This window comes from Macrobrachium nipponense, chromosome 7 (assembly GCF_015104395.2).
Source record: "Macrobrachium nipponense isolate FS-2020 chromosome 7, ASM1510439v2, whole genome shotgun sequence".
Classification (NCBI taxonomy): Eukaryota; Metazoa; Arthropoda; class Malacostraca; order Decapoda; family Palaemonidae; genus Macrobrachium; species Macrobrachium nipponense.
The window spans coordinates 84,203,066-84,218,088 of record NC_061109.1 but is presented as its reverse complement, the minus strand read 5'-3'; the positions used below and the strand labels follow the sequence as shown (position 1 = coordinate 84,218,088).

The window sequence follows — 15,023 nt, the reverse complement described above, 5'->3', positions numbered from 1 at the left end:
AGCCTAGTCTTTTCTAAATTCCACCCGAGAGTCCAAAGCATGTAATTCACTGATCCTCTTAGCAGTTGCTAGAGCCAACAGTGAATATTGCATTTGCTAGTCAGATCTCTGAATGAGATTTTATCTATAGGTTTGAACTGTCCGACATCAAGAACTTTAGGACAACGTCCAGGTTCCAACTCGGGGGGAATGATGATCTCAATTTCTTAGTACTCGAAAGACCTGATGATATCATGAAGATCCTTATTATTCTCGAGGTTCAGCCTCTGTTTCTAAAAACAGCGAGAGCATGCTCCTATATCCCTTAATCTTTGATAAGGCCAATTTGGATTCTTCTCTTAAAAAGAGGAGAAAATCCGCGATTTCGGTTACAGAGGTATTGGAAGAGGACAGCTTTTTCGACCTACACCATCTACGGAAAACTTCCCACTTCGATTGGTAGACCCGCAGGGTAGAGGCTCTGCGGGCTCTAGCAATTGAAGTTGCCACTTTCTTTGAAAAGCCTCTCGCTCTGACCAGTCTTTCGATAGTCGAAAGGCAGTCAGGGAGAGACTTTGGATGTTTTTGTGGAACCTCTCGAAGTGGGGTTGTCCGAGCAGATCTGTACTGTCTGGTAGAGATCTGGGGAAGTCCACCGTCCATTCCAGTCCTCTGTGAACCAGATTCGGGAAGGCCAAAAGGGAGCAATTAGAGTCATTCTCATTCCTTCCGATGCCACAAATTTTCTTACTACTTCCCCCAGCAATTTGAATGGGGGAAAGGCGTATGCATCTATGCCTGACCAATCCATGAGGAAAGCATCGATCGCTGTGGCTCTGGGATCTTCTTCTAGCGAGCAGAAGTTGTCTATTTTCCTGGAGAGGAACGTGGCAAACAGGTCGATCTGGGGTCTCCCCCAGAGTGACCATATTTGTCCCCAGACTTCTGAGTGGAGCATCCACTCTGTCGGGAGAACCTGGTTCTTTCTGCTCAATCTGTCTGCCGTTAGGTTTTTTACTCCTTGGACAAACCTTGTACGCAGAATAATGCCCCGTTCCTCTGTCCAGGTTAATAGAGCTCTCGCTATTTCGTTCAGAGAGAAAGAGTGAGTGCCCCCTTGATTCCGGATGTAAGCCAGAGCTGTGGTGTTGTCGGAATTGACTTGAACTACCACCTCCCTGACTTCCGCTTCGAAGTATTCCAGGGCTAGATGAATTGCCCGGAGTTCCTTCGCATTGATGTGCAGAGTAGTTTGTTGTCTGGTCCAAACACCTGCTACTTCCTTTGGACCCAGTGTTGCTCCCCAACCTGTTTCCGAGGTATCGGAAAACAACACTCGGTGAGGGTTCCGAATCAAGAGGGACACCCCTTCGTTCCTTGTTAATGGGGTTAACCACCACTTTAGGTCTGATTTATCCCCTGTTGGATGGGAAAAAAGTCTGACAAGTCTCCTGTCTTTTGACTCCACATCCTCTTTAGATAAAATTGCAGAGGTCTGAGATTTTAATCTTTCCAGGGAAATGAACTGCTCTAACGAGGAAAGGGAGCCCAGCAGACTGAGCCATCCCTCGCCGAGGTCGTTCTTTCTCTAAGAAGTTAGAGATCTTTTCTAAGTCTCGAGTAATTCTGCTTGAGATGGAAACGCCCGAAAACCCCGAGAATCCATCTGTATCCCCAGATAGACTATGTTCTGTCTGGGTATCAATTGTGATTTCTCGAGGTTCACCAGCTGTCCCAAAGATTTTGTCAAGTTCAAAGTCTTCTCCAAGTCCTTCAAGCACTGAATTTCCGATTTTGCTCTTATTAGCCAATCGTCCAGATAAGCCTCGTGAACACTTGAGGGGCCGTTGAAAGGCCGAAGCATAGGGCTCTGAATTGGTATACTTTCCCCTGCATCATGAATCGGAGATATTTCTTCGATGATGGATGCAGGGGGACATGAAAGTATGCATCTTGTAGATCTAAGGAGACCATCCAATCTCCTGGACGAAGAGCCGCAAGAACCGATTTTGATGTTTCCATAGAGAACTTTGTGTTCTCCACAAATCGGCTCAATGCGCTCCCTCCAGGGACCGGTTTCCACCCTCCCGAGGATTTCGGAACCAGAAAAAAGACGGTTGTAGAATCCTCGGGAATGCGGATCCCGAACCACTTCAATGGCCTCCTTTTGCAACATCTATTCTACCAGTTGCAATACTGCTTCTTTCTTGGCAGGGTCCCTGTATTGGGCTGACAGTTCCCTCGGGTTCGTAGTCAAGGGAGGTCTGTCTCGAAATGGGATCATATATCCCTTTGTTACCACGGAAAGGGACCAAATTTCTGCCGTCTCCGAGCCATTCTTCGGAAAATTTCCGAAGCCTGGCTCCTACCGGTGCTTGAAGGACTGTTGTCTCATTTAGCTCTCTTGCTTATAGGTCTGAAGGCAAGGCCCTACTTCTTCTCTGCACTCCTCTTTTCTTAACAAAGAGGGTCTGGCCCGGGGACGGGTGACTTTCCCTCGAAAGGGCTGTTGAGGAGCCCGAGTCTCTCTCTTAATAGGACCCGAAGTCCTTGATTTCTTTGCAGATTGGGCCAACAGATCTTGTGTGGCCTTTTTTGTCAAAGAATGAGAAATATCTTTTACAAGATTTGAAGGAAACAATTGGTCCGACAGAGGAGCATACAGAAGAGATGACCTCTGAGTAGGAGTAACCGCTTTCGTCAGAAAAGACTAAATAAGACTCTCTTCTTCAGAATACCAGTACCAAACCGAGAGGGCACCTCTCCTGATCCATTCTGAACCGCCTTGTCCATACAGGAAAGAACAACCTATGAGGACTTCTGGACTAAGAGATTCCTCCTCTTGTGCTTTTTGGCCAACACCCCAAGGGACCAGTCTAAGAAGTTAAAACTTCTAAGACATTAAACATCCCTTGAAGAAGATGGTCCATCTCAGAAGTCCCCCGTGTGATCTTTGCTGATGACAAGGCTTGTCTCCTATACGAATCTACCAGATTCGAAAATTCTGCTTCTGCAGTAGACGGGAGAGCTAGACTCCATGGTTTGCCCGTCTCGTACCAAGATTCCCTTCTTCCCTGATTAAGTCTGGAAGGAGGGCAGGTAAAGACTGTCTTCCCCTCCTTCTCCTTGGATTCCAACCAATTTCCTACGAATCGGAGAGCATTGTTCATGGAAATGGTTGGTTTCATTTTAATAAAAGATGATTGTTTCGGGACCTTCGTGCTTGTAAACAAGGACCTTGGAGAAGGAGGAGCAGTAGGGCTTAAAAAGTCCCCAAACTCTTGAAGTAAGAGGGCTGCCAGCGTCTTGTAATCTGACAAACCCGGAGCCGAGTGATTTTCAGAGTCCGAAATCTCTTCCAAATCCAATTCCGAAGAGGATTGTTTATTCATAGTAGGAGACTGGCCTCTTGCAACATCCACCCCACTCTCGCAAGAACGACGACCGCCTGTGCGATAACTTGCGTCCCTACGAGAGATAGGTTGATCCTGCAAAACGACCTTATCCTTCTCCTGGAAAGAGCGATGGCTGCTTGTGCGACACCTTTCTTCTCTGTCCGACGAAGGATGTCCTCTCCTATCGCTTTCTCCGGAACGACCTATGTCCTGACAAGGAATACGGCCGCTTGTGCGACAACTAAAGCCCTTGTCAGGTAAAGGCTTATCCTTCCGAAAGCCAAACAAATCTTCCTGGATTAATTGTCTTTTGGAAGAAGTCCGTCTCTTATTTGTCACTTGTGGCTCATTGCGCCGGGTTGACGCTCGTGATTCCTTGCGCCAAGCTGGCGCTTCTAGCGCATTTCGGCAGAGTGGCGCTTCTGGCGCATTTCGGCAGGTTGGCGCTTCTGGCGCATCTGGAGCCTCTGGCGCATTTCGCCAGGCTGGCGCTTCTGGCGCATATGGCGCCTCTGGCGCTTCTGGCGCATTTCGCCAGGCTGGCTCTTCTGGCGCATATGGCGCATCTGGCGCTTCTGGCGCATTTCGGCAGGGTGGCGCTTCTGGCGCATCTGGCGCTTCTGGCGCATTTCGCCAGGCTGGCTCTTCTGGCGCATCTGGCGCTTCTGGCTCTTCTGACTCGTATAGAGTCTCAAACTCATCTGGCGCATCTGGCGCATAGCGCCAGGTTGGCGTTTTTGGCGCATTCTTCATACTCCTCCGAGTATAAGCCGAAACTTCCGTGTCTTCTTTCTTTCCCTTCGTCTTCTTTATAGGAAGGAAAGAGTCCTTTTCCCTGGGAGTTTCCTTAGTAAAAACTCCTACTAAGGCTGAAAGTTGCTCCTGCACATTTAGGATAATTTTTTGTGAAGAATCTGACGAAGAAAAACACTTCTTTAGGATGCCTTTCCAATAGCGATCCTTGGCAGTCTGGGACGCTACAGAGTCTGCCGAGGGGACGCCTGACCGGTAGGGATTCTCCGTAACCTCCGTACGACTGTCGACATTCCTTCTCCTCTGGGCCTGGGAGCTTGGAAGAGGTCTAGGTCTGGGAGCGAGACAGAGCCGATCGGAACGCACCCTCCACTATTTTAGGACGCCTTTCCAATGGCGAACTTGGCAGTCTGGGACGTTCTACAGAGTCTGCCGAGGGGACGCCTGATCGGTGGGGATTCTCCGTAACCTGTACGACTGTCGACTTCCTTCTCCCTCTGGCCTGGGAGCTTGGAAGAGGTCTAGGTCTGGGAGCGAGCAGAGCCGATCAGACGCACCCTCCACTTCAATGTGTAACACTATATCACTTCTTACCTTTTTTAGAGCTCGCTTTGAGCTACATCCATTATCTTCAAATTGCATATATAAATTTGTAGTTTAGTTTTCTGTGGAGTAAGTAAGGTGATGAGGATGCAACAACTACTAGTTACTGCTAATACTCTAACTGCTCGTTAGCACACACGCTATTAAAGCTTATAAAGTAAGCGTATCTAGTTATATGCTTTTCTGACTTCCTAAAGTAGGAAATTAAAGTTTAATATTCCTCAATAAAGTTGTAACCTTTATTACATGTAATAATGAATAAATATTCCCTTTATTGCAAACTATGTGAGTGTCTACCGATAATCTCGGTAGTTCAATTAATATTTTCTCTAATTTCGAAGCGAAATTCATTAAAGTTAATAAAAAGCGTATGCCGAACCAAAGACCCAGTACTTCCCTGCAAAAGACAGCCCAGAAGATCGATGGCGATGAAACACGAAAATCAAATCAGGAGGAACCGTAAACGCATGTTTACAGTCCGACGATAGAGAAAAATCTGTCTTAGAAAACGGGAATGATTCCTACTTCCGCCACCAGCGGCGGGGCGTAGATCACCTGACCTACCTGTAGAGGGTGCCGCGAAATTCGAATTTCTATCGGGGACGACGGAGTCTATAGCTAAGTATATATCTGACAGGTAAGTTTGAATGCATAAAAATTAATTTTAGAATAAAAATTCCATATTAATAAACATTACCTTAATATAATTTATCTAGCCCGATTAACCAACATTGAAAAGGAGGAGGGAATCTGAGTACAATTTTCCCTTTCGGACAGAAATAGGACATAAAACAATCAAAGAAATATCTATCATAGGGAGTTAAAAACTCAACCCGAGGTCTAAGATACTAAGAACTCAAAGTCTCCTACCATAATGCTGCAGAACTGCGGTAGTAAATAAAGGACAAGGAGAGTAAGTGTATAGTCAGTCAGTCTGTACTAAAGTCAGGTGCCCGACCAGGTGACCAGTCAGACAAAATGAGGACAGCAAGGCTGCACCCCGATGACTTTATCAAGCACTACAACGACAACATGCTCTCTCTCGAATGTCTGGCGCCAAGAGAGGATCGAGTATTGACAACTTTTTCCCTGAAGGATGAGTGCCTGGACTGCCTGGGCGATTCAAAAGCTAAGCCAACATTGGGGGTGTATCAACGCAACCCAACGCCGCCAGCAGCAATATCGGCTCATGAGCAAACTCCCGACTCGAGCTTTCTGGTGCCAAGAGAAAGGAGCGCGGAGCAAAAAGGCGACTCAGTCCCGAAGGACGAGTGCCGGCAGTCCAAACTGGTCTCATGTTAAACGATCATCGGAGGGTGTATCAACGCAACTGACGTCGTCAACAAGAAACTCAGGGCTACTAAATGTTGCCTGATCTCGCATGAGTGTCTGACTCAGAAAAAACAGGTGAGACAAAAAGTAGATGGTGAACAAGTCACCAGATGACAGCAGACAATTTTCCCTATCCAGAAGGACGATGGAAGAAGCGTGAGTCGTCAGGACAAGCGAACCAGTGACTAGTCCTAGGTCGGCATCAACTTTGAGAGAAGCATAGTCGCCAGTGCCGACAACCCAGTGGCTGGTCCCATGTCACACTGACAATGAGAGCAGCATGAGTTGTCAAGCAGCTAGTCCTTGTCATCAACACCACCTTAATACCAAACTGCCTAATTCCCATTAAAACTAAACCTAAAACTGCCATAAGTTATAATGTAAAAACAAAAAATATTATTTTTCTTCCATTGCATTGCAAAATTGTCGCCATCTTTATTATAGATCATTGGTGTACCCATATGATTGACATAATTTTGATATCTTACCCCTCTCCCTCTCTGTCCTTGAAAAAAAAAAAAGTAGCCCCACGTGAATATGTAATGGCACATGCGTATGTAGGCTTCTAGCTGTAATCCATAGGCTAGTAGGCTACATATGTACAGTGGTATGTATACTCCATATATTTTTAAGGCTAATGTAAAATAACTTTGAAATGGTCTTGAATTTAGTTTAAAGTGAAAGTTGAAGACATATTTGGTGCTTGAACTAAAGTAGGCAGCTATAAACATTGGAATAGTGGTCTTGGGTGGGTTAATTATTAAAGTAGGCAGTTTAGAGCAATTTTTGAGGGGGGTACCAGGATAACACAGGTATTTACTAATCATGGGGGTTTCTGGGCCCTATCCCCCGCGATTATCGAGGCCCTACTGTACTTCAGTTGAAAAAACGGAATGTTCGAACAAATGTTTTATAAATAAAGCATTCATCAATTACTTTATAGTCTCATTTGCAACTAATTCGAAGACACGACATAACTTCAATATGGCTTCTTTTTGGATTGAGCACCACCACAATTTGCTATTGTCAGACTCTCTATTCTACAATACTTGCCATAAAAACAAAGTGTTTTAGTGATATTAAAAATATCACTTGACATTATCAGGTATATCTGATCTAGTCCTAATAACTGCAGCTGCAGCTACTTTACCACCATCCACATTCCCTTCAATGCCTACTGTGCTGGGGCCAAACATATCTCAACATAAATATTAGCTATACATATAGAATATCTGGAATGAAACTTTATGTTATAAGATGAAACTTCTGTGAACAAAGGATCTTTTTGGTTTATCAATTTTACTTTAAGCTGCTCTAAAGAAAAATACAGGGTTTTTATTTGGGTATAAACAAAACATTACACTGAACCTGATTTACAGGCCAAAGTAAAATCATTATCAATCACATCTTTCACGAAAAATTCTCAACTTACCACACTTTCTATGGCTAATCTTCTTTGTCGCTAAATAATCAACAGCATCACAGTAATATGTCTTGGATCCTATTAAGCTCAGTAAAAACATTACCTAAACCACTAACCTAATTTGACAGTGCCATTTTCTGTGAGCAGAATATTGCCGGCTTTTATATCCCGATGAATTTTGCCTAAAGAGTGGAGATAAGAGAGACCCTGGAGACATCCTTCACATATGGCACTAATTTCATCTTCCCTCAGGGGCTGCCTGTGAACCTCAATGATATCCGAAGCTGATCCAAGACAATATTCCATTACCAGCTGAAATTTCAAAGCCATATTACATGAAAATACATGACAAACCAGACAGACAAACTGAAATATTTTGTAGATTGCACTTTTAAAATTTTACCTTTTTAATTCCAAAATGTCACAATTAACCTTATATCAGACATAAAAAAAAAAATACTAGTAACATCAATGAAAATAGGATCCTAATTATATGGATTATCAAGAAACATCCTGAATATGCTTTGCATCAAAAAGAAATGGTTTCTTACCACTTTCCAATTCCCTTTTGTCAAAACACTTCCAAATCACCAGGAACTTTGTTCCGGATATCATCACAAATTACATTACATACATCACTCAATTAACAAGAACAGAAACATTCAATAATGCAACATTAGACAGTGACATTCAAAGTCAGTACATCATACAAAAAAATTACAAGGTACACATCTCTTGATACTGGTAAGACTACGGCACAAAATATAAATATACCCTAGTAAAAAGGTTGTCCCATACAAGGTATGATGATAATTCTAACAATCTTTCTTTATGTCTCGGAGATTCAATACCGCAGTTTTCTAGAAGTTTTCAATTGTTGGGACCATACTGCAGAAGGTTTTTTGTTTATATTTTTGAAGTTCAAACTTTGGGTTTATCCCTTCTTCTTGAGCAGGCTGACATGAGTCAGACTTCACAATTTTGTTATTTGTCAATGGTAGTAATTGTTATTGTTTCCACTTCTCATGCTATCTATTCTACCCTTTAAAGTATCAAAGCAGCCATTGTGATGAAGAAGCCAAAATTTTATATAATAAGTACATTTCTTTATGGGATGTTTATTGCTCATCCCAGTTTCACTATTTCCTTTCCTTGAGTCACCATGAAGGGAGTGTGTATATAATGGCTTTCCTGCCTTAGTGTGCTACTTAATATGCCTTGCTTCTAGCAGTAATCATAATTTATTTCCTTCTTTGTTCTCTAATAGTACTTGAGGTGCATCTTTCAATATTTGTTCTCTATTACATTACACCTCGTATGACTAATTACATTTTTCAAATAATATGATATTGTAATGATACAATTAAGTTTGTTCATACTTACCTGGCAGATATATTATATATAGCTGATAATTTCCGACACCGACAGAATTTAAAAACTTACGACACACGTAGTGGGAGTCAGGTGGTTAGTACCCATTCCCGCCGCTGGGAGGCGGGTATCAGGAATCATTCCCATTTTCTATTCATAATTTTTATTTCCACTGTCTCCTGAGGGGAGGTGGGCGGGTACTTAATTATATATATCTGCCAGGTAAGTATGAACAAACTTAATTGTATCATTACAATATCATTTTGTTCATGCAACTTACCTGTCAGATATATATATAGCTGAATCCCACCTTTGGTGGTGAGACAGAATAGAGGATTTAGGAAACACATATGTGCAGATAATTGATATCTTGATTCCTTACCTGTTAGCATAGCTGGCTTCGTGATTACTGCCACGTAAGTCTGCTTGTGCTACTAGAGTTGCCAGCTGGTGCACTCCAGATGATCTGTCAACAGGGGCGAGACCACGACGTGACTAGACCATGGACCATACTAATGAGGGCAACGAGACAAAAATACCACCACCTGGCTTAGTTTACCAAAGGTATCCCACTTAACTAAGCTAATGGAAGGGAGACCCGCCCCAGGCGGTCACCCCACAACCATAAACACAAATTAAAAACCCCCTAATCCCTAAAGGATAGGATGATTGTTACCTCCTGCCCCCAAAACAGTGTCTGCAGCAATGTATGGTCCGAGGGAGAAGCAATTTTCGTATGTCACTTTCACCTCCCGCAGGTAGTGTGAAGCGAACACCGAATTGCTTCTCCAAAATGTGGCATTCAAAATATCTTTGAGAGCCATATTTTGTGAAAGGCTACCGAAGTAGCAATAGCTCTCACTTCGTGAGCTTTTACTTTCAGAAGCTTTAAATCACTGTCACTACACTTATTATGCGCTTCTTGAATCGTATTCCTGATGAAGAACGCCAGTGCGTTTTTCGACATAGGAAGATCCGGTTTCCTCACTGAACACCACAAATTGTCCGATGAACCTCTGCAAGCTTTAGTTCTCTGCAGATAGAACTTTAGAGCCCTGACAGGACACAGGAATCTCTCACGTTCGTTCCCAACTATATCTGCCAACCCTTTGATTTCGAAGGACCTCGGCCACGGGTTGGAAGGATTCTCGTTCTTTGCTAAGAACATGGGACTTAAAGAACACACCGCACTACTTTCTGAAAAGCCGATCTGTTTGCTAATGGCCTGAATTTCGCTAACCCTCTTCGCCGTCGCCAGAGCGGTTAGGAAGATCGTTTTCTTCGTTAGATTCCTGATAGAAACTGAATGAAGCGGTTCGAAGTTACTCGACATCAAATATTTGAGTACCACATCCAAGTTCCACGAGGGTACTTTAGGTTGGACTACCTTCCTAGTTTCGAACGATCTAATGAGATCGTGAATGTCCCTATTATTAGACAAATCGAGTCCTCTGTGTCTAAAGACTACCGAAAGCACGCTCCTGTAGCCTTTAATAGTCGGAACAGCCAACTTTACTTCTTCTCTCAGATGAAGAAGGAAGTCAGCTATCTGGCTCACAGAGGTTGTGGTGGAGGAAATGCCCTTCTTCCTGCACCAGGATCTGAAGACAGCCCACTTCGATTGGTACATAGCGATCGAGGAGGCCTCCTTGCGGTGGCAATCGCCTTTCGCCACGGTCTTGAAAACCCTCGCTCTGGCCAACTTCTTGATAGTCTGAACGCAGTCAGACTCAGAGCGGGGAGGTTTTTGTGGTACCTCTCGAAGTGGGGCTGTCTGAGTAGATCTTTCCTTAAGGGTAGAGTCCTCGGAAAGTTCTACCAGGAAGGACATCACCTCTGTGAACCAGTCGGCTGCCGGCCAGAAGGGGGCGATGAGTGTCATCCTCGCTCCTTCCGATGCCGCAAACTTCCTCATCACTTCCCCGAGGATCTTGAGCGGGGGAAAAGCGTATATGTCTAGGCCCGACCAATTCCAAAGTAGGGCGTCTACTGCGACTGCTCCCGGGTCTAGAACTGGCGAGCAATAGAGTTGAAGTCTTCTCGTCCTGGACGTTGCGAAGACATCCACCTGTGGACAGCCCCACAGATTCCACAGCGACTGGCAAACCTCTTGGTGAAGGGTCCACTCTGTCGGCAACAGCTGTCCTCGTCGACTGAGAAGGTCCGCCCGAACATTCTGTACTCCTGACACGAACCTTGTCAGGATCGTGACTTCTTGCGCTTTTGCCCACAACAGGAGTTCCTTTGCGATGGCAAACAGAGAAGGCGAGTGAGTTCCCCCTTGATTTCTTAAGTATGCCAGCGCTGTGGTGTTGTCCGCATTGATCTGAAGCGACTTTGCCGGATACTTACTTCCTGGAAAAACCTGAGAGCCAGATAAATGGCTGACAGCTCTTTCAGATTGATGTGCAGGACACCTGTTCCCCTCTCCAGGTGCCCGACACTTCTTTCCCTCCCTAGTGTTGCTCCCCAACCCGTGGACGACGCGTCGGAAAACAACACTAGGTCGGGGTTCCGAAGTTTGAGGAGAGCCCTTCTGCGAGCTTCCGAGGATCTGACCACCAACTTAGGTGATCCTTCACCTCTCTCGTTAAGCACAAGATCGCCTCCAGATCTTGCTTGTTCTTCCAACTGTTGGCTAGGAAGAATTGAAGAGGTCTGAGGTGGAGCCTTCCCAGAGAAACAAAACTTCTCCAGTGAGGAAATGGTCCCCAGCAAACTCATCCATTCCCTCACCGAGCATGTTTCCTTCCCCAGAAAGGTCGCCACTTTCTCCAAGCATTGAAGTTGTCGCCCCTGGGACGGAAAAGCCCGAAAAGCCACTGAGTCCATCTGAATCCCCAGATAGACCAAAGATTGAGACGGCGTCAAATGCGACTTTTCGAGGTTTACCAGAAGCCCCAGGGACTTTGCTAACGTCATGGTCGTGTGCAGGTCCTCCAGACACCGTTCGCGCGATGAGGCTCGAATAAGCCAGTCGTCTAGGTAGAGAGAGATCCGTATATTCTCCAAATGAAGGAGCCTTGCTACGTTCTTCATTAGGATGGTGAAAACCATCGGCGCTGTGGTCAGACCGAAGCAAAGTGCCCTGAATTGGAAAACCTTCCCCTTCAGGACAAATCGCAGGTATTTCCTTGATTGGGGGGGATGGATGGGGACGTGAAAATACGCGTCTTGGAGGTCCAGTGAGACCATCCAATCCCCCGGTCTCAAAGCTGACAGCACCGATTGAGTCGTTTCCATCTTGAATTTCTTCTTTATCACAAAGAGATTTAGACTGCTGACATCGAGGACGGGTCGCCACCCCCCCGAATGTTTCGGCACCAGGAACAGGCGGTTGTAAAACCCTGGTGATTCCAGGTCGAAGACCTGTTCTACCGCTTGCTTCTCGATCATTTGTTCCAGCAGATCGAAAAGCACTTTCTGCTTCTCTCCTCGATAAGAGGGAGACAAATCCTTTGGTGTTGAGGATAGCGGGGGCGACTTCAAGAACGGGATCCTGTACCCTTTCCTCACGACATCCAGCGACCAAGGGTCGGCATCTCTCTCCTTCCCAGGCTCTCGCAAATCGAAGAAGCCTGGCTCCCTACCGGCGTCTGAAGGACTTCCGACTCACTTCCTACTCTTTGACGGAGCAGGGGTTTTTCCTCTGGAAGAGCCTCTTCCTCGGGAGGCTGCTTTCGAGGAAAGTCCAGCACGAAAGGGCTTCGATTTCTTGGCAAACGAAGCTCCAGAAGATGAAGCAGCTGCTGGCCTTCTAGAAGACTGAGCCAGAAGATCTTGCGTTGCCTTTTCCTGAAGGCTTGAAGCTATGTCCTTAACCATAGCCTGGGGAAAGAGATGGTCTGAGAAAGGAGCGAAGAGCAAGTCCGCCTTTTGCGTTGGAGAGACGGATTTGGCCGTGAAGTTACAAAAGAGCGCTCTCTTCTAAGAATCCCCACCGAGCTAAAGTGCGTAGCCAACTCTCAGAACCATCCCTGACGGCCTTGTCCATACAAGAAAGTACGCTGGACAGCTCCCCCAGACTAATAGTATCAGAACTCCTTGATCTGGCATCTAAAACTCCAAGACACCAGTCAAGAAAGTTGAAGACCTCTAGAGTCCTGAAGAGGCCTTTTAGGTGAAAGTCGAACTCGTTATGGGTCCACGTGACTTTTGATGAAGACAGAAGGGCTCTTCTGGAGGGCGTCTACGATGCTCCCAAAGTCACCTTGAGCAGAGGCTGGTAGTTAACGCCTATGTCCTCTCCTGTCTCATACCACATGCCTCCTTTACCGCAGAGTCTTGAAGGCGGTAAAGCTAAAGAGGACTTTCCTGACGCTCCTTCTCCATCCATTCATTGACTTTCGGAAACGCTTGCTTCGTGGAAAGCGACTTCTTCATTTTAATGAACCCCGATGCCTTCGTTGCCTTAAAAGAAGAAAATTGAGAAGGAGGAGTACGAGGGGCTTCTGGTTGAAAAGTTTCTCCGAACTCCGACTGTAGCAGACGCATCAAACTTTATAGTCCGATGATACAGTAGCTTTTTTGTTGTTCTTCCTCTGCTTCTACTAACCGTCGCTAACTCCTTCCTCAGAAACTGGAGAAGTAGGAGGAAACTCTGAAGAAAAACTGACGCCCATGAAGGGTTCCTTCATCCACCTGAACTTGCATCGGTGAGGGACTGGTGTCTACCAGCGCGCGCTTGGCGTCCGAATCCGCACGTTTGGCGCCGACAGGTGCGCGCTCGACTTCTACCAACACACGCTTGGCGTCCACTGGTGCGCACCGAGCGTCCACTAGTGCACGCTTGGCTTCCACTGGTGCGAGCCGAGCGTCAGTCAGCGAGCGGTTGCCGCTCACTGGTGCACGTTTATCCACCACAGGTGCGCGTCTGGCGGCACCTGAAGCGCGCTCCACTTGCACAGAAGCGCGCTCAGCGTCGATCACTCGCTTGCGAACATGCGAAGACTTGCGAGCGGGAGATATATCATCCTGAGAGCGAGAAAGCGAACTTCTCACCTCCTCTAGAGAGCTGCTGGGAGCAGATCGGACTCTAGAGGGAGACTCGAACGAAGAGAGAGGAGAGCGAGGAGAAAGAGCGGTCTTGATTTCTTCACAGGAGCGTTCTCATCCTTCCTACGACGCGGAAGAGCCTCTTCTAGCAGCAAGAGCGTCCTTAAGTTGCTGCTGCAGTGACTGAATCATTCTCTTGTTAGGCGCAATCTTCCTGCTCTGGGGAGGGACTGATCCTGTGAGCAGGAGAGCGGCGAGGGACGCCCCCTCCTCCTCCCAGGAACGGCCTCTTCCCGAGCTCTGGAGCGACCGTATCGCTCACAAGAGCTAACTGAATCCAAGTCCGAAGACTCCCTACGCCTTTTCTGCGGCGGAAAAGCAGCGAATGCACTGTCAGGCGAAGATCGCAAAAGCGGCGAACTAGGACGTGAAGCGTCAACATTACGCGCCGTCCTTTTCAGCGGACGTGAAGCACCTTGAGAACTCCACCCTTTACGTGGGGATGAAGCCTCCGATGACGAAAAACACTCGTTGAGGAGACGTGCCCGTGCACGCTCCCTGGCAGTCTGGGGATTTTCATCAGTAACTGCCGAAGGCACGTCAGATCTGGTGGGGGTCCTTGTAACCCTCCTTCGGCTTTCGACATGCTCCCTCCCCAGGTCCTGGGAGTCAAGCAGAGGTCCAGGCCTAGAGGCGAAACGAGGCCGATCTGACGCACCCTCCACTACACAAGGGGTATCACTGCACTTTTGCACGTCACTTTTGCTCTCGAGAGCCAACACTTTTGATTCTAGATTACGAATCGACTCCAATATTAAGGATAAAGTATTACTCTCTACAGACACTGTTTCAGGGCCCGGAGGCAAAACTACAGGGTTAGGAGCATTAACAGAAGGAGGGTTAACAGGAGAAACATTAATATCTTGAACGCCTGAAACACTCCTGGAGGAAGACCTCCTTAACCTATCCTTTTCAGGTTTCCTAAGATAGGTCTCATACGCCTTCCACTCAGAATCTGTTAGTCTTTCGCACTCCTTGCAAACGGCTTTCATACACACATTCATGCTCCCTGCAACCCTTACATACCGTATGTGGGTCTACTGAAGCTTTCAGTAGCCTACCCCTACAATCAGTTCTAGAGCAGAACCTAGCGCTAGCTGTACTAGACCCTG

The 15,023-nt window shown here is 46.3% G+C and overlaps 2 protein-coding genes across 2 annotated transcripts in view; one reads left to right on the top strand and one right to left on the bottom strand.

The window, feature by feature from the left end:
* Positions 1–15,023, top strand: part of LOC135217772 (serine/threonine-protein kinase Tao-like) — a 196,065-nt gene that overhangs the window by 77,344 nt on the left and 103,698 nt on the right.
* LOC135217218 (serine/threonine-protein kinase Tao-like) overlaps positions 1–15,023 on the bottom strand; it is a 28,434-nt gene that overhangs the window by 9,243 nt on the left and 4,168 nt on the right. The window contains 1 exon segment of the mRNA XM_064252948.1: positions 7,602–7,797. Coding sequence (XP_064109018.1) covers positions 7,602–7,797 — 196 coding nt within the window.